At 38.8% G+C, this 24815-nt stretch overlaps 1 protein-coding gene across 2 annotated transcripts in view; it reads right to left on the bottom strand.

Annotated features, from left to right (window-relative positions):
- The window catches only part of ccdc186 (coiled-coil domain-containing protein 186), a 117066-nt gene that overhangs the window by 24401 nt on the left and 67850 nt on the right, over positions 1-24815 (bottom strand). The window contains exons 9-14 of one of the 2 annotated variants that reach the window (XM_072557373.1): positions 21571-21657; positions 17454-17596; positions 16772-17027; positions 11698-11887; positions 11459-11554; positions 9252-9462 (exon numbers count right to left, since the gene is read on the bottom strand). In XM_072557373.1, coding sequence (XP_072413474.1) covers positions 9252-9462; positions 11459-11554; positions 11698-11887; positions 16772-17027; positions 17454-17596; positions 21571-21657 — 983 coding nt within the window. The remainder of the gene's footprint in view (positions 1-9251; positions 9463-11458; positions 11555-11697; positions 11888-16771; positions 17028-17453; positions 17597-21570; positions 21658-24815) is intronic. The other variant, XM_072557374.1, reaches the window with a different exon arrangement.

The following is a 24815-nucleotide window of genomic DNA, read 5'->3' as shown; positions in this document are numbered from 1 at the left end:
CCAAGATCTTTTTGAAGTAACAATTAACAATTTTATTTCTTAAAGTATAAGAGAATAATTAACTACCAACTATGTCCAAGTCCTTATTCTAACCTTTCTTTTACCTTCTTTTCTATAATACTAGTCCAATAAAACTCCCAATTAAGACTTACAAGACAACACTTATCTCAAAACCAGGCAGATTTTGGTCCTTCTATTCGGATCTTCCTGTGTCTTCTTTTCTTCTTCTTAGGAATTTCTGCATCACAGGTTACTGATTTAAAAGGTACCTTTAAGAGAGCTATTTTTCAGGCAATATGTTTACATGTTGGGCTTGGCAGTTCTCCTACCAAATGTTCAATTTCCCCCCAGTCTTTTAGCCATTGTGTCATTGGCTTTTAAGATTGTCAATATACTTGTTTGGTATTTTTCAGGGTATAATTTAAACTGATTGGCCTTATTCTAATTTTTTTTTGTTATTTCCAGGTAACCAGCTACTCCAGTAGCTGGAGCACCTGTTACATTTTATCTTATTGAGAACATTTGGTGCTGCCCACTGCTAGCTTATAACTCTTAAAAAGGTATAGTTCACCCATATCTGAATAACAGATTCATTTAATTCCAGTAGTATATATATCTAAGATATGATTCTTCTTTATTCTGGACTAGAAGCTGAATATCTTTATTCATCCATTGTTTCTTATTGCTACTGGCCTCATTCACTCTAGCAGGAACATAATGACTCTGAACTCTCATTATCACACTTTTGAAAGCTTTCCATTGGTCAGTCATCCCCTTACCTGCGAAGTCTACTCCAATTAAAAAAAAATTAACTTTTACAGAAGGCTTATCCTTTTCCATAAATATTTTGAAACTAATAGAATTAAAATCACCAATTCCAAAATGTTACCCAATTAATACTTCAGTCACTTGCCCTGTCTTATTACCAAAGGTAAGGTCAAGTTTTGCTCCTTCTCTAGTAGGAACATTTACATATTGATAAAGAAAATATTCTTGAACACATTTAACAGATTCTTCAGCATCCAAACCTTTTACACTATGGCAGTCCCAGTCAACGTTTGGAAAATTAAAATCACCTATTATTACAATATTATTTCTTACATATATGAGATCTCCACAAATTTGTTCTCAATTTCCCGCTGACTATTGGGGGGAGGTGCTACGATATAATCCTATCAAGGCGATCGTTCCTTTATTTTGATTTCAACATGCACTTGCATTTGACGATTTTTCAGAAATATCCCCTCTAGTTACAGTAGTAATGTTTCTCTTATACAAAAACGACACTTCTCTTTTGCCTCCCTTTCTATCCTCCATGTAGCATCTGTAACTTCAAAACATTGAACTGCCAATTTTCTCCATCCCTCAGCCAAGTTTCTGTAATAGCTGTGACATCCCAGTCCCACAATCTCAAACATGCAGAGTTCATTAGCCTTACCTGTAAAGGCCTTTTGATTCACCCTGTAAAGCCTTAATCTTTTCCCCAACTATACCATTCCTATCAATGTGTACAATCACAACTGGCTTCCCACTCTCCCTTTTGACAACCTGTATCAAATGTTTTGAGACATCCCTAATCCTGGCATCAGGAAAGCAACAGACTAGATTCATGCTCACTGCGACAGAATCTCCTGTCTGTGACCCCAACAGAAGAGCCCCTTATAACAATTATTCTTGGAAATTTTGTCAAACCCTGCCAAACATCACATTCATCCTTAGTGCCCAAGATATGGCTGCATCTTCTACTTTTCCTCTGAGAGATCATTAAATATTAAAGAATATTCTGGTTCTTTGATCCTCAGAATAGTTGGTCATGTATTACATCAAAAAGCGCCCTACATAACATTACTGTGTAGACTGTTTAGATACCAATTAAAATATAAAACGCAGTGCTTTCTTTGAATTATCCTTTGTTTTAAATACACCATTCCTGATGGAGAACAGTGGGGGCTCCAAAAATATGGCGGCTTAATGACCTTTATTAGAATTTCAATGGAGTTTCAGAAGACGTTCTTTCGACCTGCCTTAAACAAATTGCACTTATCCAAGAAATTATACAGAACACTCATTCTATATTAGTTACTACAGATATAGAGCCTGTATAAACTTAAGAGCATCCATATAACTCAAAAAAGGTTAAATAACTCTCACTCAGTTTAGCACACCACATGGGCAGAAAACTTTGCAGTTTTTCACACTTTCCCATTTCTACTTCATGAAGGTTGAACAAGAAAATATTTTATTTGTAGAGAGCAATAAAATGTAAACAGTGGTCATCTAAAAATACAAAAGGAGATTCATCATCCTCAAGCAATAACAACTGGCACAGTTATCATTTGGAAAAATGGAACTGCATATTTAGCAGTTTACATGGGGAATAAAAACCCATCAGATCACAATTTTCTAAACAAGGAATGTATCGGAGGCTGAGGGGTGACCTTATAAAGGTTTTATAAAATCATGAGGGCCATGGATAGGGTGACTAGACAAGGTCTTTTTCCTAGGATGAGGGAGTCCAAACAAGAGGTTTAAAGGTGAGAGAGAAAAGATTTAAAAGGGATATAAAGGGCAACTTTTTCACGCAGAGGATGGTGTGTATACAAAATGAGCTGCCTAAGGAAGTGTTGGAGGCTAGTACAATTACAACATTTAAAAAGACATTTGGATGAGTACATAAGTAGGAAGGATTGAGGGGGATATGGGCCAAATGCTGACAAATGGGACTATAATAATTTAGGAGATCTGATTGGTATGGATGAGTTGGACTGATGTGTCTGTTTCAGTGCTGTACAACTCTTGACTCGAAGTTGAAATATATTAATATTAGCATCAACCAATTGACTACAGTATAATACAGCAGGATAAAACTTCCCTTGCACACAAATTCTAAAAAATGAACAACCATGTCTGAACCAAAAATGATTTATAGCATTGGAATTCAAGTGCTTTAACTGAAGTAAGGCAATTGGTCAGTTCTGTACATAGTAAGCAATCTTTGTGATAGCCGCCGCTGCTGAGCCTCAATATCCTGGGGACTGATTTACGTTACTCTGCAGCTGAAAAATTGAAGCTTCTTCTTAAAAAATAAACTATCAATTCGTTCAAAGGGAACGATGTTAGCACTGTTACTTCTCATTTTTAATCTTTTGAGCCTGAAAAGACAGGATGATCAGCTACCAGTATCAACTGACTTCCTCAAGATTTCTGGTCACACAGTGATGTTAAATTTTTATTTAGTATATTTACAAGTAAATCACATATTCTGCTCTTAATCACAAGTTATGTCAGAAGCATTAATCAAGGACATGCTCTTATATAGTAGCGGTTATGACAATACTATCGTTTTAAGAGATGTATTTTGACCTTTTTTTAAAGAGAGATTTTGAGCCTTAGGTTGCAAGCTGTCTGTTTGAAGCAATACAGTACAGATTGACATACCTTGGGAGCTTTTTTTTTAAAATATTGGACAATAGAAGCAGCATGAATGGGTGGATTTAGGCTCCCAGAGAACCAGTGCTTTAGTGTGGCTTTCAGTAGTTCTTGGAGGTTTGAAGATGGCTGTGGAAGCTGTTACATCTTCTTGGCAACAGCAAAAAGCTAGAGTTCTCTCTTTCTACCAGAATCATCTCTCTCTACTGCTCACATCACATGAGACGATCTGTTTTAATGCCTTTGCCAAGGGTGTGTTTATTGGATGTTACTATATTGGAACAGTTACTGGTTTGTAGTTAAACAAAACTATTATTCTGTTAAGTTATACAACAGAGTTAAGTTATCCCAATTCTTCTTTCTTTTGTCTGTATTTTAACTCTAAAAGAAAGAATCAAGTGTATTTTGCTTAAAGCTGAGCAATGTAACCAATCAAATTACATCAGAAACACAGCATCTTGCACTTGTATTTAAGAAAGATAAAAGTTAGCCTAAATCCTATTGCCTCGATATTTGTGAGGGGATTTAGTCTGGGCCACAACACAGGTGCACTACTTCATCTTCAAAATTGCAATTTTTTTGAGTTCATTTGTTTCTTTTGATATTACTATTTGAGAGGGACAGTTGCCATTTTTTTGAAAGAAAAGAACAGGAAGAGGAAAAGAGACAGCAATGTATACATATGCTCAGTCATGGAGTCATAGAGTCAGCGAGATGTACAGCATGGAAACAGACCCTTCAGTTCAACTCATCCAAGCTAAGCAGATACCCTAATCTAATCTAGTCTCATTTGCCAGCACTTGACCCATTTCCCTCTAAACCCTTACTAACATACCCATGCAAAGGCCTTTTAAATGTTGCAATTGTGCCGTCCTACACCACTTCCTCTTGCAGCTCATTCCATGCAAGCACCACCCTCTGTGTAAAAAGGTTGTCCTTTAGGTCTCTTTTATAGGTTTCCCCTCTCACCCTAAACCTATGCCCTCTAGTTCTGGACTCCCCTACCCCAGGGAAAAAGATCTTGCTTATTTATCCCACACATACCCCCTCATGATTTTAATAAACCTCCATAACCTCCTTAGCCTCCAACCCTCCAGGGAAAACAGCCCCAGCCTATTCAGCCTCTCCCTAGATGTCAAATCCTCCAACCCTGGCAACATCCTTGTAAATCTTTGCTGAACCCTCTCAGGTTTCACAACATCCTTCTGATATGAAGGAGACAAAAACTGCATGCAACATTCCAAAAGTGGCTGAACCAATGTCCTGTATAGCCGCAACATGACATCCCAACTCCTGTACTCAATACTCTGACCAATAAAGGAAAGCATACCAAACACCTTTTTCACTATCCTATCTACCTGTGACTCCACTTTCAAGGAGCTATGAACCTGCACTCCAAGGTCTCTTTGTTCAGCAACACTCCCTAGGACCTTACCATTTAATGTGCAAGTCCTGCTAAGATTTGCTTTTCCAAAATGCAGCACCTGGCATTTATCAAAATTAAACTCTATCTGCATCTCCTCATTGGCCTATCTGATTGAGATCCTGTTGTCAACTGAGGTAACCTTCTTCACTATTCACTACACCTCCAATTTTGGTGTCATCTGCAAACTTACTAACTGTCCCTCTTATGCTCACATCCAAATCATTTACATCAATGAGAAAAGTAGTGGACACGGTACCGATCCTTGTGGCACACCACTGGTCACAGGGCCTCCAGTCTGAAAAACACAATCCTCAACCACCATCCTCTGTTTTCTACCTTCATGCTAGTTCTGTATCCAAACGGTTAGTTCTCCTTGTATTCCATGAGATTTAACCTTGTTAACCAGTCTCCCATGGAGAACCTTGTCGGAAGCCTTAATGAAGGCTACATAGATCACATCTACCACTCTGCCCTCATCAATCCTCTTTGTTATTTCTTCAAAAAACTCAATCAAGTTCATGAAACATGATTTCCCATGCACAAAGCTGACTATCCCTAATCAGTTCTGCCTTTCTAAATACATGTAAATCCTGTCCCTTAGGATTCCCTCCAACAACATGCCCACCACTGATGTCAGGCTCACCGGTCTATAGTTCCCTGGTTTTCCTTACCACCTTTCTTAAATAGTGGCACCACGTTAGCCACCTCCAGTCTTCGTGCACCTCATCTGTGACGAATCGATGATACTGATATCTCAGCAAAGGGCCCAGCAATCACTTCCCTAGTGTCCCACAGAATTCTCAGGTACACCTGATCAGGTCTTGGAGATTTATCCACTTTTATCCATTTCAAAACATCCAGCACTCCCTCCTCTGTAATATGGACATTTTCCAAGATCTCACCATTTCCCCACATTCTATATCTTCCATGTCCTTCTCCACAGTAAACATTGATGCAAAATACTCATTTAGTATCTCCCCCATCTGCTGCTGCTCCTGCACAAAGGCAGCCTTGCTGATCTTTGAGGGGCCCCGATTCTCTCCCTAGTCATCCTTTTGCCCTTAATATATTTAAGGTGTCCCTTTGGATTCCCCTTACCCCTATTTGTCAAAGTCATGTTCCCTTTTTTGCCCTCCTGATTTCCCTCAAGTAATCTCCGACTGCCTTTAAACTTTAAGGATTCACTAGATCTACACTGTCCGTACCTGACATATGCTTCCTCCTTTTCTTAACAAAAACCTCAATTTCTCTAGTCACCCAGCATTCCCTACACCTATTGCCTTTCCTTTCACCCTGACAGGAATATACTGTCTCTGGACTCTCGTTATCTCATTTCTGAAGGCTTCCCATTTTCCAGCCGTGACTTTACCTGTGGACATCTGCCCCTAATCAGCTTTTGAAAGTTCTTGCCTGATATTGTCAAAATTTGCCTTCCTCCAGTTTAGAACTTCAACCTTTAGATCTGGGCTATCCTTTTCCATCACTATCTTAAAACAAAGAATTATGGTTGCCAGCCCCAAAATGCTCCCCCACTGACACCTCAGTCACCTGCCCCGCCTTATTTCCCAACAGTAGGTCAAGTTTTGCACCTTCTCTAGTCAGTACATCAACATACTGAATCAGAAAAGTTTCTTGTACATACTAAACAAATTCCTCTCCATTTAAACCCTTCACACTATGGCAGTCCAGTCTATGCTTGGAAAGTTAAAATCTCCAACCATAACCAGCCTATTATTCTTACAGATAACTGAAACCTCCTCACAAATTTGTTTCTGAAGCTCCCTCTGACTATTAGGGGGTCTATTATACAATCCCAATAAGGTGATCATCCCTTTCTTATTTCTCAATTCTACCGAAATAACTTCCTTGGATATAATTTCCAGGAATATCCTCCCTGAGTACAGATGTAATGCTATCCCTCATCAAAACCGCCACTGCCCCTCCTCTCTTATCCCCCTTTCTACCTTTGTATCCTGGAAAAAATCCATCCCTGTCCTGTCCATCCCTGAGCCACATTTCCGTAATTGCTATGATATCCCAGTCCTATGTTCCTAACCATGCCCTGACTTCATCTGCCTTCCCTGTTAGGCCTCTTGCATTGAAGTAAATGCTGTTTTATTTAACTGACCGACATTGTTCTCTGCTTTGGCCCTGCCTATCCTGACTGCCATTTCCCAAGGGTATTAGTGTCAGACTGATCTCTTTCCTCACTATTTCCCTGTGTCCCCACCAACCGCCCCCTTCTCCCCTGCACCAGCTCCTCAGCTATGCATTGATCTACTCTATTGTCCTCTTCCCACCCTCACTTGCTCATAGCCCTGGGAGTAATCCAGATATTACTACCCCCACGGACCTCCTTTTTAAATTCCTGCCTAACCTCCTACATTCTCCCTTTAGAGTCTCATCCTTTTCCCTTCCTATGTCATTTATTCCAATATGTATAATGGCCTCCTGCTGGTCCCTCTCCCCTTTGAGAGCATTCTGCATCCTCAGATATTCTTGATCCTGGCACCAGGGAGGCAACACACCATTCTGATTTTTTGCTGTTGGCCACAGAAACGTCTGTCTCTGCCTCTGCCTCTGCCTCTGACGAGACAGTCCCCTATCACAATCAATCACTTGGAGCCCAACAATTAGAGCCAGTCTCGGTATCAGAAACTTGATTGTTCGTGCTACATTCCCCTGAAGGTCCATTACCCCTGACATTTTCCAAAACAGCAAACTTTTTCAAATGGGAACAGACACAAAAGACTCCTGCACTATCTGCCTACCCCTCCTACCTTCCCTGGAGTGAACTATCTACCTAACTATGTGTGGTTTTTCTCCCTTCCTACAACTGCCATCCATCACGCTCTTAGCTCTTGTAAATTCCTCATTATCTTTAACTGCTGCTCCAAATGATCCACGACACTGAGTCATAGGTTGATGAGTTCAAGGTAGGAGATACAAAAAGGGCCGAAACTCTCAAAAACATGCCCTGGGGTTAGAAGAGATTATATAATTTTAAATATCTCAAACCCACTACTTGGCCCTCCCACTAAGATGCCCTTGAGTGTTTGGGAGAAGTAGGAGAATGAGTAAGTAGACAACCTATCATCACAATGTTCATCGTACACTCGGGTATTTTAATCTACATAAGGAACAGGAGCAGCGCTAGTCGTAGGGCCTTTCAAACCTGTTTCATCATTCCATATGGACATGGCTCATCATCTGTCCAAACTCCACTTTCCTGCCAACTGGTCATGTGTTAATTCCTTGAGAGACCAAGTTTTATTTCATGATGGAGCATCCATAACACTTGGGGTAGAGAATTCCAAACTTGTACAACCCTTTGAGTGAAATAATTTCTGATCTCTGTCCGAAATGATCTGTCTCTTATCCTGAGACTAATCCGCATGTTTTATTCACTGACTAGCAGAAATAATTTAAGATCTACCCCATCCAACCCTTTCAGAAGAAAATTTCAGTGACCTTCTTTTAACAATGGTTAGAGAGATGTGCCAGATCTCAGGAAGAGCCAAAGAACTGAAGGGAAGTTGGGTAGCTTTGCAAAGACAGGCATGTAGCACTGACTTATGTGTACCTGCAGCCTGCTCCAGAGCGGATATTGAGCTTGTCAATCACACTAATCTCTCAGTGGAGACAATTTATCAAACCAAAAATAGGCACAAAGTAGAATTAAAACTCCATGGCATCAGTGGGAAACCTGAACTTCTAGGTTTCCTGCCAGAAACTATACTCCCAGTCATAATCCACCCATTGCTATCAAGAGTCAGGTCAGAGTCAGATACAGGAACAACAACAACACAAAGTACGTGAGAGGTAAACAGAGCAAAATAAACTTCTATTGAAAAACAACAAATCACAGGAGTGACAATGAACCCTAAATTTTCTTTGCAAAAAGCCTCACCTTAAACCAGATTTGAAAGAAAAATATCTAAAAATTGCAAAGCATGGAACTGCAGTGTTGAGTTTTCAAACAAATGCACTGCTTTCAGTTGAAACATGACTCCAATTTCTACAACAGAAATGATTGTTCTTCAATATCTAAACTGCTCAAGAAAGGCAGGTAAGGAAAAAGGAAGTTTAAGAAATCCATTGGTACAACTGTCATGAAATCTTTCTGCAAACAAAATCAAGTATCTGGGAAGAAACTACTACTCACCATAATGGTGGCTTTAAAAACAACAAAGTGATCCAGATACAAACGGCATCTGCAATTGGATCTCAAAGAATCACACTGGATTCAAATGTTTACTGTTTCTCTCTCCACAGATGTTGCTAAACCAGATTCCCTCAATCATTTTGTTACTATTAGGGAACTGGTATTGACACTCAATTGATCTTTTGTTGAGTGAACGACGACAATTTTCACTGGCACTTGGAATCAACTTACCTGGTTTTCTTTCGGATTTCCTCCACCAGCTGTTTAATATGGTCCTCCATAAATTCAATTTTTTCATTTTTACGTGCGTGAGCTTTTTGCAGTCGCACAATACGTTCTATCAGTAAAGTCTTGTCCACTTCAGGGAAACTGTCGGCCTGCACAATACAACCAGTATTCTCCGGAGATCGCTCTTCTTTATTGCATCGAGCATCAAGAGAACCTGGAAGACAATACAAAGATGATTTCTGGAGCAGACAGAAAATAATGCCTATGCATTTACTTAAACATTAGGAATATGATACCTTGGGCTCAGAAAATGAATGCTTAATTTCTGATGGAAAAATGAAGGGGTTTTCTTTTACTGCAAGGAACTCAATAAATTCAGCAACTGTGAACACTTTCTAAGCTGGGTTCGAGAAACTACTCTTAATACAATGTTTCGTTCTTTTAAAAAAACATTTTCTCAATGAATGGTGGATAACTGAATTTTCTCATCAAATAATCATATGATAAACACTCGGAAAAGCTAGCACGTTGGAGGTATTGATTTGTACCAGTTACTAAGCCCAGGAGCATAAAAATCATTTCTAATCATTATTCTGTAACATTTGTTTCAAACAAGTTATGCCCATTTTAAAATGCACATTCTCCACTAATTTGGGTGATGTGCCCCATTCTCATTTGAATGGTCAGATAACCAACTCTGATTACAATAGAATCTTGATGAAAGGTGTGGATAAGAAACCTGAAAGGAACCCGCTGGTTTTTATTCAAACACCTTGTGGAAAATTTCTCAGTCTGTGTTGAACAGACCTCACAACAGCTCAGCATGTGAAGTATCAATTACAGTTGTAAACAATGAGTTTTCAAAACTGCTATCCTATCACTACTACATCTCAACTAACCTCTGGCAAATTCAATAACTTTGCCAAGACAATTCCCCATTAACAATTCTAAACACCAGTGACAATTTTGCTGTCAATAATGAAGGAAAAGCACTTGTTGGTCAGCTTACACAGTGTTCATCTCATGGTGAATGGCTGGCTACATTTTTAGGAGTTTTTGGGCACAGACTAGTTTAGACCCAACATCTGATCCAGTACTGTATAACCTGCAGAGCTTCTGCAAGCGGGTCAAAAAACACCAGCAAGGCTATTCGCTCAGTTTGAAGAATCCCCACTGAGACAAAGCCCATTATTTTTCTTTAGATAAACCACTTCCCAAATATAGAGTTGCATGTGTGAAGGGGTCAATTAACACACCATCCTCACCAGTCAGATAACTTACTGGATTGCCTGCCAATCAGTACACATGGAGGAGATAGGCAGAGCAAGGGAGAATATCTCACTCTATCATAGGTCTTGGTACTTGCAACCTGGTCAATCGAGACTGTGAATCAATACAAAGCCAGCGGTTCCTGGTCCTGAAGTCTGCCAATTGACATTTATTCCTTGAAGGATCCAGCAATGGGAAGGTTTTCACTTCTCACAGGGTTTGACTTGTTGGAGATTGGGACTGTGTGCATGTGTGCATGCAAATGCGCGCATGCGCATGTGTAATAGGTCAGGTTTCAGAAGCCATCCCATTGCACATCACCCATGCCTCGGATTGCATCCAGACTTCAAACACAGTAGGCAAGTTGCCTGGTTTTCCAGGAAGCAAGCTTAACAATTTCTCTCAGCAGCTGAGGAGAGAAATGATTGGGGAAATGGTGGGTTGAGGCCTTGATGTGGCCAGTGGTTGACCACTTAATGAGTGGCCTTAATTCCTGAGGAACTGAGATGGTCAGATATGGATCTTCAGTTCAGCTTTTAAACACTGAGGTGGCGAGAAGGGGAAAGAGAGTTTGTCTCCATGGCAAACGCGATTAATTATTTCCCCTTCACCCGGAAGTAAAATTAGATTTAAATCTTGTAAAGAAAGTAAAGATTAGTGAAGACAGATGAACAAAAGGTGTTTGGGGGGTGGGGGGGGGTGAGAGTGAGTGAGCGAGCGAATGAGAGAGATATGAGACAGACAGCGACTATGTGTATTTTTACTGTTGTTGAAACTTGACGTTAACAGAACATTTCATCTTAATTTCTCATTGAACCCCAAGCTAGTTAGGTAAAAGTTTGATGGTGCTTTCATGGTTTTTTATCCCCCTAGTGTTAAAATAGTAAAACTTCATCAATATTTGTAAACAACTATATTTATATTAAGTAATGTGTATTTACTTTTTCTTTTACCTGATGAACTTGAACGACTTCCCATGCTGCTGGCCTCTTTGCTGTCATAACTGCCATTGTCTATTTGCTCTAACCTCCGTCGTGCTGGAAGAAATCCACAATGAGTTAAAATTATGTTGGTGTAACCATAGACCAGAATTTCAGAAAACAGTGAAAATCTGATCAACTCTGGAAATAATTGCAGTATTGCAAGTCAAAACCATAACACTTCTCCAATTTCCACCTACCTTGCTGAAGCTGTTTTGTGAGGTCTTTAATGTTACTCGCTTTCTTTCGTTTCTGCGTGACAAGCTCATCTTTAAGCTCTTCCACTTGTAAATTCAATGTACTCACTTCTTTCCGTTCAGAGATCACCTCATTCTGTAGAGCTTTCACATCTTGCTGACGCAGTTCCTGTTCTTTCTGTAATCTGTCCATCTGTGTACAAATAAAAGTCCATATATCGAATGACACTGAGCTATACATTTGAGTGCACATTTCAAATATCAATTCAAAATGTTTCAAAACATTGCAGTATTTATTGGATTTTACGATGCCAAAAGGAAAAAAAAACACCTATTGAACTCAAACACATAAAACATCACTTTTTTTCAATAATATTAAATTAGCTTAGAAACTAAGTGCATAGTTTACTCCATGCGGTTTCCTGGGAGAATTGTATACACTGAGTTAATAGAAATTTGCCGAAGAAAATGGATTTATGCCTATGGATTGGAAAACTGCAAACTATTAAAAAATTGAGAGATTAGAACCTAAAGCAGCCCTTTAATATGGAATGGTAGTTAAGGACGCAGGCAAGGATAAAACAGTCATTGTCCAATTGACAGGATTCACCAACTGGTGCTCCCTATGTGACTGTACAAAGGCACTGGTTTCTCACCAAACAGGTCATTCTGCACTTCCTGTCTATGCCAGCTCTTTGAAAGAGTACCCAATTAGTCCCTCTCAGTTGTGCTTACTCTTAGCTTGACTAATCTGAAATTTATTATTAAACTGTTTGCATCACTTAAACAGAAGAACATTTCAGATCGTAACTCACCACACAAGATTTTTTTGTGTGTTGCATCGGACTCTTACCAATGCCCTTAAATCTGTATCCTCTGATTGTTGATCAGTCCAGCATGAAAACAGTTACACCTCAACCTATTTTTCAAAATCTCTCGAGTTAGTGCTTTCAAAGAGCAGCTCAACCTAATCTTCGATAAAGAACAACTTGATGTTTAATTTACATTTTATGCATTAAGCTGGGGAAAGACAGGTTCTCGTTTTATTTTGTAGATTTGCCTTGTGAGCTTCATGCCAAGAATGGAGGCCTGTTCGTTTACATGAATTTTTAATTAAGATTTACAATTCTTGAAGAGAATAAGGATAGTAGTTCAGTGCATTTTTGAAAAAGAAAGTTGCCCAGTGACAGGTTGAGTAACACATAGAAGAAAATCTAGAAAGTAGTCAGCAAATATCGTGTGCACCAGAGAACATATACAGGAATTTTAAACTTGCTTGTAAAAGATCCTGCAAGATTGCTGAAAAAAAAACTAAAACTGAATTCATTGGTTTGCTCTGATATAGACTGTAGCCCAGCCATTTTCAGTGCTTCATTAATGACCTTCGCTCCATCATAGCTCAGGAGTGGGGATATTTACTGACTATTACGCAATGTTCAGCAGAATTTGTGACCCCTCAAATATTTAAGCAGTTCATGTCCAAATGCAGCCAGACTTTGCTTGAGCGGACAAATGGCAAGTAAAATTCATGCCACACAAGTGACCACTTATCAAGTGACAAACTCACCATTCCTCATGACATTCAATGGCATTACAATCACTGACATCCTGGGAGTTACAATTGACCATAAATCAAAATGAACTAGCCACAAAGCGTGTGACTACAAGAGCAGGTCATAGGCTAGGAACCGTGTGGTGAGTAAATCTGCTCCTAGTTCCACAAAGCAAATATCCCCACTATTTACAAGGCACAGGTCAGGAATGTGATGAAATATGCCCCATTTTCCTGGATGGGTGTAGCTCCAACAACACTCTAAGCTTTCCACCATCCAGGAGGGAAGTAGCCCGTTTGATTAGCATCATATCCATAAACATTTACTCCCCCTCGCACCAATGTTCAGTAGCAGTCGTGTGTACTACCTACAAGATGCACTGCAGAAATTCGGCAAAGATTTCAACACTTGGCTCTATATAATAGAAATCTTTAATCTCTGGTACAATTCCAATAAAGCTTCTCTAAGGTTACGGCACTAAGTTGGATACTCAGAACTGACGACACTAATAACCAGTGTTTTATAAATGTTTGCAAATACTTGCTTGCTTTTTTACCACAGTTCATAGAGCGCCAAGGATCCTTCATACCTTGTTAACAGCCTTTTCAACAGTCCTTCACATTTAGAGATTTATGAACCTACATCTGCCAATCTCTTGTTACTAGTGTAGAGTCAATTGTTACGTTCAAACTATTAAGTTTAATTAATAAAGGTAAAGGGGGATGAGGAATATGGAATTAGGTCAAAGTTAACCACGATTGCAATGAATTGTGCAATGGCTACAGGGCTACTCATATTTAGGAAGCTTTTTTAGGTATATGTGAAGAGAAAAATTATAATGCAGACAAATGCAGGTCTCCTACATGAAGAATCTTTCAGAACATTATAATGGAGAAACAAAGAGATGGCAGACCAAATTATATACATACTTTGGTTCGGTCTTCACAAAGGAGGGAACAGACAACATCCCAAAAGGATTAGCAACACAGGATCTAGGGAGGGGGGAGTACCTGAAGAATGAGGGGAGATCAGTTCGAGGTACAAAAGATATCAAAGGGGAGTGACAAAGTAGAAAAAAAAGGAAGTTTCTGCACGTGGGGCAATCTAGAACTCAAGGTCTAGATTTAGGGTACAAAATAGCAGATGTTAAAACAGATTATGAAAATTACTTCTTTCAAATGGGTCATGAATCTGTGGAATTCACAACTCTGACAACAGTGGGTGTTAGAACATTGAGATAGCAAGATTTTTAATTAGCAGTGGATCAAAGAGTCATGGCGGGTGGGCAGAAAAGCAGAGTTGAGGCAGAGATGAGGTCAGCCATGATCTTATAAAATTGGCAACAGGTTGAGGGACTGAACTGCCTACTCCTGCTCCTAGTTCTTATGTTCTTATGAAGGAAATCAGAACCAGTAGGGAGAGAGTGTTGGGGAAATTGAAACGAATCCCCAGACTCTGATAATCTGCAGCCCAGAGTACTTACGAAGTGGCGTTTGAAATAATGAATGCATTGGTGGACAACGTTCACAATCCTATAGACTCTGGTACAGTTTCTATTGATTAGAGGATTGTTAATATAACACCACTATTTAAAAAGCAAGTTGAGAGAAAACAGATCATTTAGCCTAACATTGGTAGTGGGGAAGAGGTAGGTCCATTATAAAAGATTTAACAGCAGACTTCTTGGAAAACAGTGACAGATCACTCAAAGCTAGCATGGATTTACAAAAATGAAATCAAGCTTGACAAATCTACTGAAATCTGAAATTTTCATGGATTTAGAAAACTAGTAGAGTTGATAAGGATAAGTCAGTGAATGCAATTTACTTGGACTTCCAGAAGGCTTTCATAAAATCCCACGTAAAAGATTAGTATGTAAAATTGAAATGTATGTAATTGAGAATAATGTACTGATATGGATAGAGAAGTGGCTGACAACCAGGAAACAAAAAGTGGGAATAAACAGGTTTTTTTTAAACCAACAAGTGGCAGGAAGTGACTACTGGGGTCTCTTAGGGATCAACTAGGAGAAACTGAGGACTGCAGATGCTGGAGACCAGAGTTGAAAAATGGGTTGGCACAGCAGCCTCATTCCTGAAGAAGGGCTTATGCCCGAAACGTTGATTCTCCTGCTCCTCGGATGCTGCCTGGCCTGCTGTGTTTTTCCAGCACCACATTTTTCATCTCTTAGGGATCAGTCTTTTGAACCACTACATATATTAATAATTTATACGAGGGGACTAATGTAATATCTCCAAGCTTATAGACAAAGTTGGGTGGGAAAGTGAGCTGTAAGGAGGATGCAGAGATACGTCAGTGCAATTTGGACGAGTTGTGGGAGTGGTAAAATACATTGCAGACAAAGTACAACGTAGACAGATATGAAGTTATCCACTTCAATAACAAACGGAGGAAGGCAGCTTGAGAGATCACAGCTTGAATATTCAGTGCAACTTTGGTTTTCTTATGAGAGAGGAAGTTCTGCCAGTGGAGGGAGTGCATTGAAGATGGACCAGACTGATTCCTGGATGGTAGAATTGACATATGAAGCACACTGGATTGGGTTAACACTATATTTACGAATGAGGGGCATCTCACAGAACCTTAAAATGTTCTAATAGGACTAGACAGGAGAAGGACAAAAGTTGGCCTTTCCAACTTCATACTAACCATTTTTGCTTTCACTTTGAATGATATTGCATTAATGTTAATTTTTTCATATTTTAACATAGATTAGTGTCTATTAAGAAATAAAACAAACTGTACTAAAAATCTCTTGTGGCCAAACTTTCCTCATTTTAAAATATACTTAATTTATTTTATCATATTTGCAAAGTGATTAGCTTCACACATTTGTCAATTAACTACTTTCAGACATCTTGAAGTATACCATTAAAGTTTAACAACTACCTGCCTTTCCCTGAACATAAATAACTAACTTATTTCTGTTAAATGCAAAATATTCTATTATAAAGCAACATAAAAACAAGTGTATAAATTCAAAGCACATGACAGAATTTAACCCAACACTTCTTGGAGGTCAAATCCTCTTCACAGTCACAAAGCGAGGAGAGGAATAAAAATATAACTGTATTCCAATGGGATTTTGCTTCCACAGAGATAGTTTGAAGTTTCTATGAGGGCTTAATGGAGAGCCACAAAACACCAATTCCCACTGGAAAACATTGCTCAGTTCATTCAAATCAGGTTAGGCAAGGAGGTTGGGAGTCAGGAGACAGTAAATTAATATTTTGCTTTAAACAAATTCAGAAAATAATGTTAACATTGCATTAGAAAGGTCTTTCATTGCAAGGAGGAACGTATACAGATTTTCTATTACAACACATTGTACAAACAGCTCAAAAAACCCTATATGGATTTATGTTCTGCTTTTAATTAAAAATGCTTTCCACTACTCAATGCTGGACTTTCTCAAATGAGACACCATTCACTGAGTTGAGTTAAGGGAAAAAAAGTCCTGAAGTTTCATTATCTCAAGTCCTTCTATTTAACTGCATGCTTACCAATTCCACATTAGTGTGTCCTAACTCTTCAAGTTGCACACTTAGCTCCCGCTCACGAATATTCAGCTTGTCAAGCTGCATCTGCAATGTGTTGTTCTCAGACTGAAGTTGGGCATTTTTGCTGGTCAGCCTCTCTGTAAAGAGAAGCAACTCAGATTCCTTTTTGCGACTCCCTTCAATGTCTTCCTGCAGATCTGTAACGAGTGCGTTCAGGCTGTCAACCTCCTCTTTTGATGTCTGAAGCTCTTGCTCATTTCTATGATGCAATCACATTAAATTATGTTTCTGTAGTAGTTTGCACTTTGCTAGAAAATAAAGATTTCTAAAACTAATCTCTTCTTGCGAGAACCAGCAAAACCTTAATGGTTACATGAACTTATTTTAAAAAATGACAGGCAGGTCAAGAACTTGTGGAATATCATAATGAAACTCTTTCCTTTCCCCACCAGCTAATGCATTTCCTTGGATAATGAGACAAGAGAAATCCTTTGGCAAACAAACAAAACTCTGAACAGCTCCCTTCTGAATCACAGTACACACACGCCCATCCCCACACCCGTCACCACCACCCACATACTCAAAACCAATGTAGGAAAAATTTTCAACCTAGCATATCTTATCCATTAATGTGGTAAATAAACTAAACTATTAAATCCAATCAATTATATAGCAGACTTTCTACCTTTCAAGCTGTTCTTCCAAGTGGTTTACAATCTTTACTCGTTCATGCAAAGACTGGCATTCTGCTTTCTGCCGGTTGATAATTTCTTTATATTTTGACAGTTCATCTTCAGTCCTCAAACGCTCATCCTCAAGACACCTTACCTGAGACAGGAACAGATAACAAGTGTTTTGGATAAATGATATCACAAAAATCAAACGTGTAGCTAACATTAACAATTAGCAACAAGAACTCGGATTGATCTTAAACTAATGGAGGGATATAATAAGCCAAATAGAGTGCTCACGTTAGTTAATCCAACAAAATATTTTTGACAAATCTAAGCAGGTGGTGTTAAGTCATTTAGAAGGGTTAGACATAGTCAACGTGACGTGTAAAAGAAACATCGCATTTGATTGTTCGAAGTTGAGTTTGAGGAAGCGATTAACAGGATAGATAAAAGGGAAAAACCAAATGTATTATTATACTGAAGTTTTTGAAAAGCCTTTGACAAGGTGCCACATGTTGTTAAAAACAGCTGAAGGTATTTGGGGAAATGTATTACAATAGATTGGGAGGTTATACATTCGTCTGAATTGAACCTTGATTTTATGAAGTACAAAATAATAGGTCTTTGTCATGCTATTATTCTGAATAGAGTGCAGCAAGGATGAGCCCTGAAGTCTCAGCTATTCATAATCAATATTAAATATCTAAGAATATAAAATGTTAAGCAGAAATAGGCCATTTGACTCTTCAAGTTTTCTCCAACATTCAATGAGATCATGCTGATCTAATAATCCTCAAACCCACTTTCTGCCATTGCCCCATAACTCTGGATTAAAAATGTGTCTCTCTCTGCCTTGGATATACCTAAATGACTCAGCTTCTGCACTCCTCTGCAGTGAAGAATCCCACAGACTGACTGGCCTCAGAAAAAAAAATTCTTCTTTGTCTTAAGGGGTCACCCATTTATTCTGAGAATACTGCTAGATACTAATTCAGGGGAATAATCGCTCTGCATTTACCCTATAAAGCCCCTTAAGAATCTTATATTTCAATAAGGTTGCCTTACATTCTTCTAAACTCCAAAGACTGCAAACTCAACCTGATCAATCTCTCTTAAGAGAAGAGAACAGCTCCACACCCAGGGTCAACTATAGAGCCTTCTCTGCACAGCTTCCAATGCTAGTATATATTTTCTTAATTAAAGGGGATGAAAACTAGTCATAGTATTCCAGGTGTGGTCTGATTAGTGCCTTGTAAAGTGTTAGCAAGACCTCCTTATTTTTATAGCATACTTCTTTGTCCTCCCTGTTACACGCTGAAATTGGATGGTAGTTTTTGTGATTCATGCTCCACGCCCCCAAATCCCACCATGCTGCAGCCTTCTTCAATCATTCTTCATTTAAACAATATTCAGCCCTTCTATTCTTCTTACTGAAGTACCTAAGTTCACATTTTCCCAAACCATCTTCCGATTACTAATTTTATCCCCACTTAACTTGTCCATATCCATCTGTAGACTCCTTATATCAACCACAAATGGTGATTTTAATGCATTCACTTTCTTAATCCAAGTCATGAACATTTTTTTAAATAACTGCAGCCCAGCACTATTCCCTGCAGCATTCCACTAACCACATGCTGTCATTCTGCCAATGCCTCCTTTGCCCCAGTACACTGGCCTCTATCAATTAGGCAATCCTCTCTACACGCTAATAAACCACAGGTAGCCAACACTATTGGTTCTTATCTTATTAAGTAGCCTTATGTGCACTAACATATAAAACAATCTGTTGGAAATCCGAATATATTACATCAACTGGTTTCCCCTTTGTCTCCTGATTGTCAACATCTCAAAGGGCTGGAATAACTTTGTCTGGCATGATTTTCTATTCATGAGCCTTGTTGACACTGCTTAATTATATGATACATTTCAAAATGCTCTGCTATTACATCCTCTATAGCATTCTAACATCTTCCCCAATGACTAGCAGATCTATAGTTTTGTTTTTGTCTCCCTTTTTGAATCAAGGTTTTACACTGGCATTGTTCCAATCCTCTGAGACTTTTACAGAATCTAAGGATTCTTAAAAGATAATGACAAGTGCATCTATTATTTTTAGCTACATCCTAATAAATCAGGTCTGGGCACTTATCGGCTTTTAGCCTCATTACTTTCCCTCTGAGTTCATCTCGAATGATAGTGTATTTATTTCCTTCCTCCTTTTATCCTCTTGATTTAGTATTTTGGGAATGTTATTTGTGTCCTATACCATGTAGACTGATGTAAAGTATTTATTCAACTCCTCTGCCATTTCCTGGTTCCCCATTATCATTTTCCTAGCCTTGATCTCTAATGGGCGTATGTTGCCTCTCTATCCATTTGAATATTTAAGGAGTCATACTGTTTGTTTTTCTACTAGTTATAGTTTGTCCGCTTGGTTTATTTGCTCCCTTTTTATTATATTTTTGCTTAGCGTTTAAATCTTTCCCAATCCTCTGGTTAATCATTAATCTTTGTCACATTGCATTTTTTTCCTTCCAATTTGATATTATTTTAACATTCCTTGTTAAGGATGTAAGCTTATCCCCCTCTTAGAATCCTTCTTCTTCACCAGATGCTGAAGATCATGAAATATTTTCTTAAAAGTCTGCCATGGTCTTTTCTGCTAAACACCTTTGCCAATTCACTTAAGCTAATTCTGTCGTCATTCCTTCCTAATTAACCTTATTTTAGTTTAGCACAGTTGTTACTGACCCAGATTTCTCACTCTCAAAGTGAATGCTAAACTCTATCATGATATGACCACTGTTGCCGAGAGAATCTTTTATTCGGAGATCATTTATTAAACTCATTTCATTGCGCCTTATCAGACCCAAAATAGCCTGATCGCTGGTTGGAGCCACAGCAGGATTTAAGGGAATTGTATCAAATACAGGTTATGAATTTTTTCATAGGACCATTTCATAACTTAAGGGACAGAGTATAATGTAACTAGGTTTGTAGACTAAGAAAGCTAGGTGGAAAATAAGGTACAAAGCGTCTGGAAAGGGATGGAGATACATCAAATGAATGAGCAAAAAAGTAGCAAATGAAGAATAACCTGTTTAAATAAAAAGTGCAATTAATAGAAAATAGAACTATTTTAAATGTGAAAGAAAAAATTTGCATTTACATTGTGCTTTTCACAACTAACAGACGTCTGAAAGTGCTTTATAGATTATTACTTTTGAACTATAATCACTGTCGAATTTAGGCGTTCACAGTCAATTCTCACATAGTGAGCTCCCAAAGAGCTAATGTGATAAGCTAAGAACAGTAATATGATACTGATCACTTAATCTATTTTAAGCATGTTTGTGGATTGATTAACAGCAGGAATAACTCCCCCAGCATTCTTTGAGATAGTGGGACGGGATACATAATGTCACCGGAGTGCAAGTGTCTCTCAGTTCAATACCCATGCAAGATATGGCATCACCAACACTGTAGCATTCTTAATACTGCACTACAGAATTAGCTTTGAGATTTTTACTCATATCCTGCTTCAGGCCAAAATCTTGTTTGCCAAAACAGAAAATGCTACAGACTGAACCATGCAGGAATTAAGTACGAGTAATCAGTGGGATTTGGATTTCCCTGCATGTAAAACAAAGTTATCATGAATGTACTGCAATTAAAAATTTGATGGTATACTGGTTTGACTGCAAGAATATAAATTTGTATTGTAGTATAGAGTTTTGTCCATATCTAAGAAAGGATATACTTGCCTTGAATGCAATGCATTCAATTGATTTTTGGGATAATTGGTTTGTTCTACCCCAAGATAGCCATTATCATTACCCCTGTAGGCTCATGGGGTCATAGGACTTGCTTATGCTCCTAAAACAATTTTTTACGTTCTTTTTTGGACAGAAAAATAAGCATGCATCATCACTAAGTAACAGACACAAGACAAAGAACAGACAAGAAAACTGGGAACAAGCTATTCTGGAAAATGAACTTCTTAGTTATTCAAACAATACAATGTCAAACTAAAAGTATAGAAGTTCTTCAAAGTTAATTTGAAAAGAGTTCAACAGAATTTACAAGATAACTCCAAAAGACAAACAAATGAACAACAGTATTCACCTTAGTTCTCAAAGTATGCAACTCATCCATTCCTTCCTTGAATGTTTTTTTCAGATCATCAAGTTCCTTTATTTTAGCATGGCGAATCTGTTTTTTTTTGGTTGGAGAAATACATTAATTAAGAATCTAATAAAATGCTAAATTATCACAATGGAAACAGGAGATGAATCAAACATAGTCATCTGTACCAGCCTCTTGACCTCCCAGATCACCGTTCCTCTTTTAAATTGACTTGCACTGAACCCAAGGAAGGAGGTCCCATGATCCCTCTTAACAAATTTTAAAGTTAAATATTTGTGAAGCTTATGTTGCAAGATCATTGGCACAAAAATTAATAGAAAATATCTACTGCAAATTAAAAATACCTCAATTTTAGTTGGCAGAAAATATCCTCTATAATAATTGGCAGAGAGGAAAAATGATGCAATGATTATTGTTTTATTGCTATTGACCCATTATAAAACATAAAACATACATTATTTCACCTTGGCAAAACTAGAGTCAATGGGAATTGGGGAAACTCTCCATTAGTTGGATTCAAAAAAATGATCAGCCAAAAGAAAAAGTGGTTGCGGTTGTTGGCAGCCAGGCATCTCAGTTCAGGGCTTTTCTGCACGAGTTCCACAGGGTAGTTTCCGAGACAACCATTTTCATGTCAGAAGTGGGAGTATTCTTTGAAGTTGCACAACGTTCAGCACCTTTTCTAACTCCTCAGATACTGAAACAGTCAGTGTTAAAATACAACAAGACCTGGATGATCTCTGGCACTTGTATAGTGAGAATGTCAATTACACTGGTCAGCTCAAACTTGGATAATGACCATTCCAACAAAAGAGAATCTAAACATTATCCCTTGGCATTCAATTATGTATTATTGCTGGAATCCCAGTATCAACGTTCCTTCAAAGGGTGAAGTTGTTTTGGAACGCTCCACCCCAGGGATTTTGATTCGGATTCCATTTATTATTGTCACATGTACCTAAGATCAGTGAAAAGTTTTGTTTTGCAAGCAGTACAGGCAGATCATAGCAAACAAGAACATACAGATCATAGGGTACTTTTCAGGTCAAGACATACAAGGTTATGACTGCACAGGAGTTGCACAAAGCAAAGTCAACATTACTTTTGAAATTATAGAGGTCCATTCAGCAGTCTAATAACAGCAGGAAAAAAAAAGGGTCTTCTTGAATCTGTTGATGCATGTGTTTAAGCTTCTATATCTTCTGCCTGTTGGAAGAGTTTGAAAGTATTACCGGGGTGGGAGTGGTCTTTGACAATGTTGGCAGCCTTACCATGAAAACTAGAAGTACAAATAGCTGGGAGATTAGCTTAAGTGATAGACTGTGCTGTGTACACAACTTTCTGTAGTTTGTTATGGTCCTGGGCAGAGCAATTGCCATAACTTATGCACCCAGATAGTACATTCTCTATGGTGCATCTGTAAAAAGTTACTGAGGGCCCTTGTGGACATGCCAATTTTACCAAACTGCCTAAGGAAGAAACGCTGTTGTGCCCTCTTGACTGTCACATTGACATAGGTGGCCCAGGACAGATTGTTGGTTAGCGTCACTCCTCGGAACATGACACAGTCAACCCTCACGGTGGCTCAGTGGTTAGCACTGCTGCCTCACAGCACCAGGGTTCCAGGTTCAATTCTGGCCTCGGGCAACTGTCTGTGTGGAGTTTGCACATTCTGCCAGTGTCTACGTGGGTTTCCTCCGGGTGCTCCAGTTTCCTCCCACAGTCCAAAGATGTGCAGTCCAGGTGAATTGGCCATGTTAAATTGCCCATAGTGTGAGGTGCATTAGTCAGAGGGGAGAGGTGTCTGGGTGGGTTGCCCTTTGGAGGGTCAGTGTGGACTTGTTGGGCCGAAGGGTCTGTTTCCACACTGTAGGGAATCTAATCTAATCTCCCCACTTTAGCTCCATTGATGTAGATAAGGGCATTTCCTCCTTTCTTTCTTTCTGAAGTCAATGAACAGTTCTTTTGTTTTGCTGACATTCAGAGAGAGATTGTTATCATTGCATTATAACACCAAACCCTCTATCTCCTTCCTGTATTCTGACTCATCATTGTTGATATCCGGCCTACAATGGTGGTGTTATCAGCAACTTGTAGATGGCTGTCATACAGAATTTGGCTGCATGGTCATGGGTGTACAGGGAGTACAGTAGTGGGCTGATTACACATCCAGTGTTGGGGATTATTATGGAGGAGGTGCTGTTGTCTATCTTCACTGATTGGAGTTGCAGAAGTTCAAACACAGCATGTTCAAAGCGACAGACTTCTAGAGATTAATGACATCAAGGGCCATGGAAGTTGCTTGGGAAAGTAAAGGTAGATGACCAGACACAATCTGATTGAATGGCAGAGCACACTTGACAGGCTGAATGATGTGCTTTTGCTCCCATGTTTCTATCTGCAGATCCAACTGTAATGCACTGAGAATTTTCCAAGGACTCTAACCACTCACAAAACAAATGCTCCTTAATGACCTCCTCTGTATATCCAACCTTGTTCATTTCATTTATATTTACACTGTACATACATTATAGTTAGCATTGATCACATACACAGCAATTTCACCTCAGTGGAATTTTTGAATTTTCTCTAAAGCCTCAATGATCGAATGAGATATTTTTCTTTCAATTCATCTATTACATAGTTTCTTACTTTGCAGTGGCTTTACCCTTAGTTCATTATCTACTGATTTTCTTAACTCTCGGATTACGCAAAAACGGACTGAATACATGCCTGCAACCAAGCAATCATGTTCTCTCACTTGGGGCCTTAAAAATCCAAATTTTAAAAGAAAATCTATTTGATGAATATCCCTACATAGGTTATGTGCCCTGGTTATATTAGAATTTAATTTGCCTTTGTTTTACAGCTGGTAGTCCTCTTGTAAATAGAGGATAGAACATAGAACAATACAGCACAGAACAGGCCCTTCGGCCCACGATGTTGTGCCGAACATTTGTCCTAGCTTAAGCACCCATCCATGTACCTATCCAATTGCCGCTTAAAATGTCACCAATGATTCGGACTCTGCCACTCCCACAGGCAGCGCATTCCATACCCCCACCACTCTCTGGGTAAAGAACCTACCCCTGACAACCCCCTATACCTTCCATCCTTCATCATAAGTTTATGTCCCCTTGTAACACTCTGTTGTACCCGGGGAAAAAGTCTCTGACTATCTACTCTATTCCCCTGATCATCTTATAAACCTCTATCAAGTCACC

This window comes from Chiloscyllium punctatum, chromosome 38 (genome assembly GCF_047496795.1).
Source record: "Chiloscyllium punctatum isolate Juve2018m chromosome 38, sChiPun1.3, whole genome shotgun sequence".
Lineage (NCBI taxonomy): Eukaryota > Metazoa > Chordata > Chondrichthyes > Orectolobiformes > Hemiscylliidae > Chiloscyllium > Chiloscyllium punctatum.
Note: the sequence above shows the minus strand (reverse complement) of the source record. Positions and strands in the feature narration are given on the sequence as shown.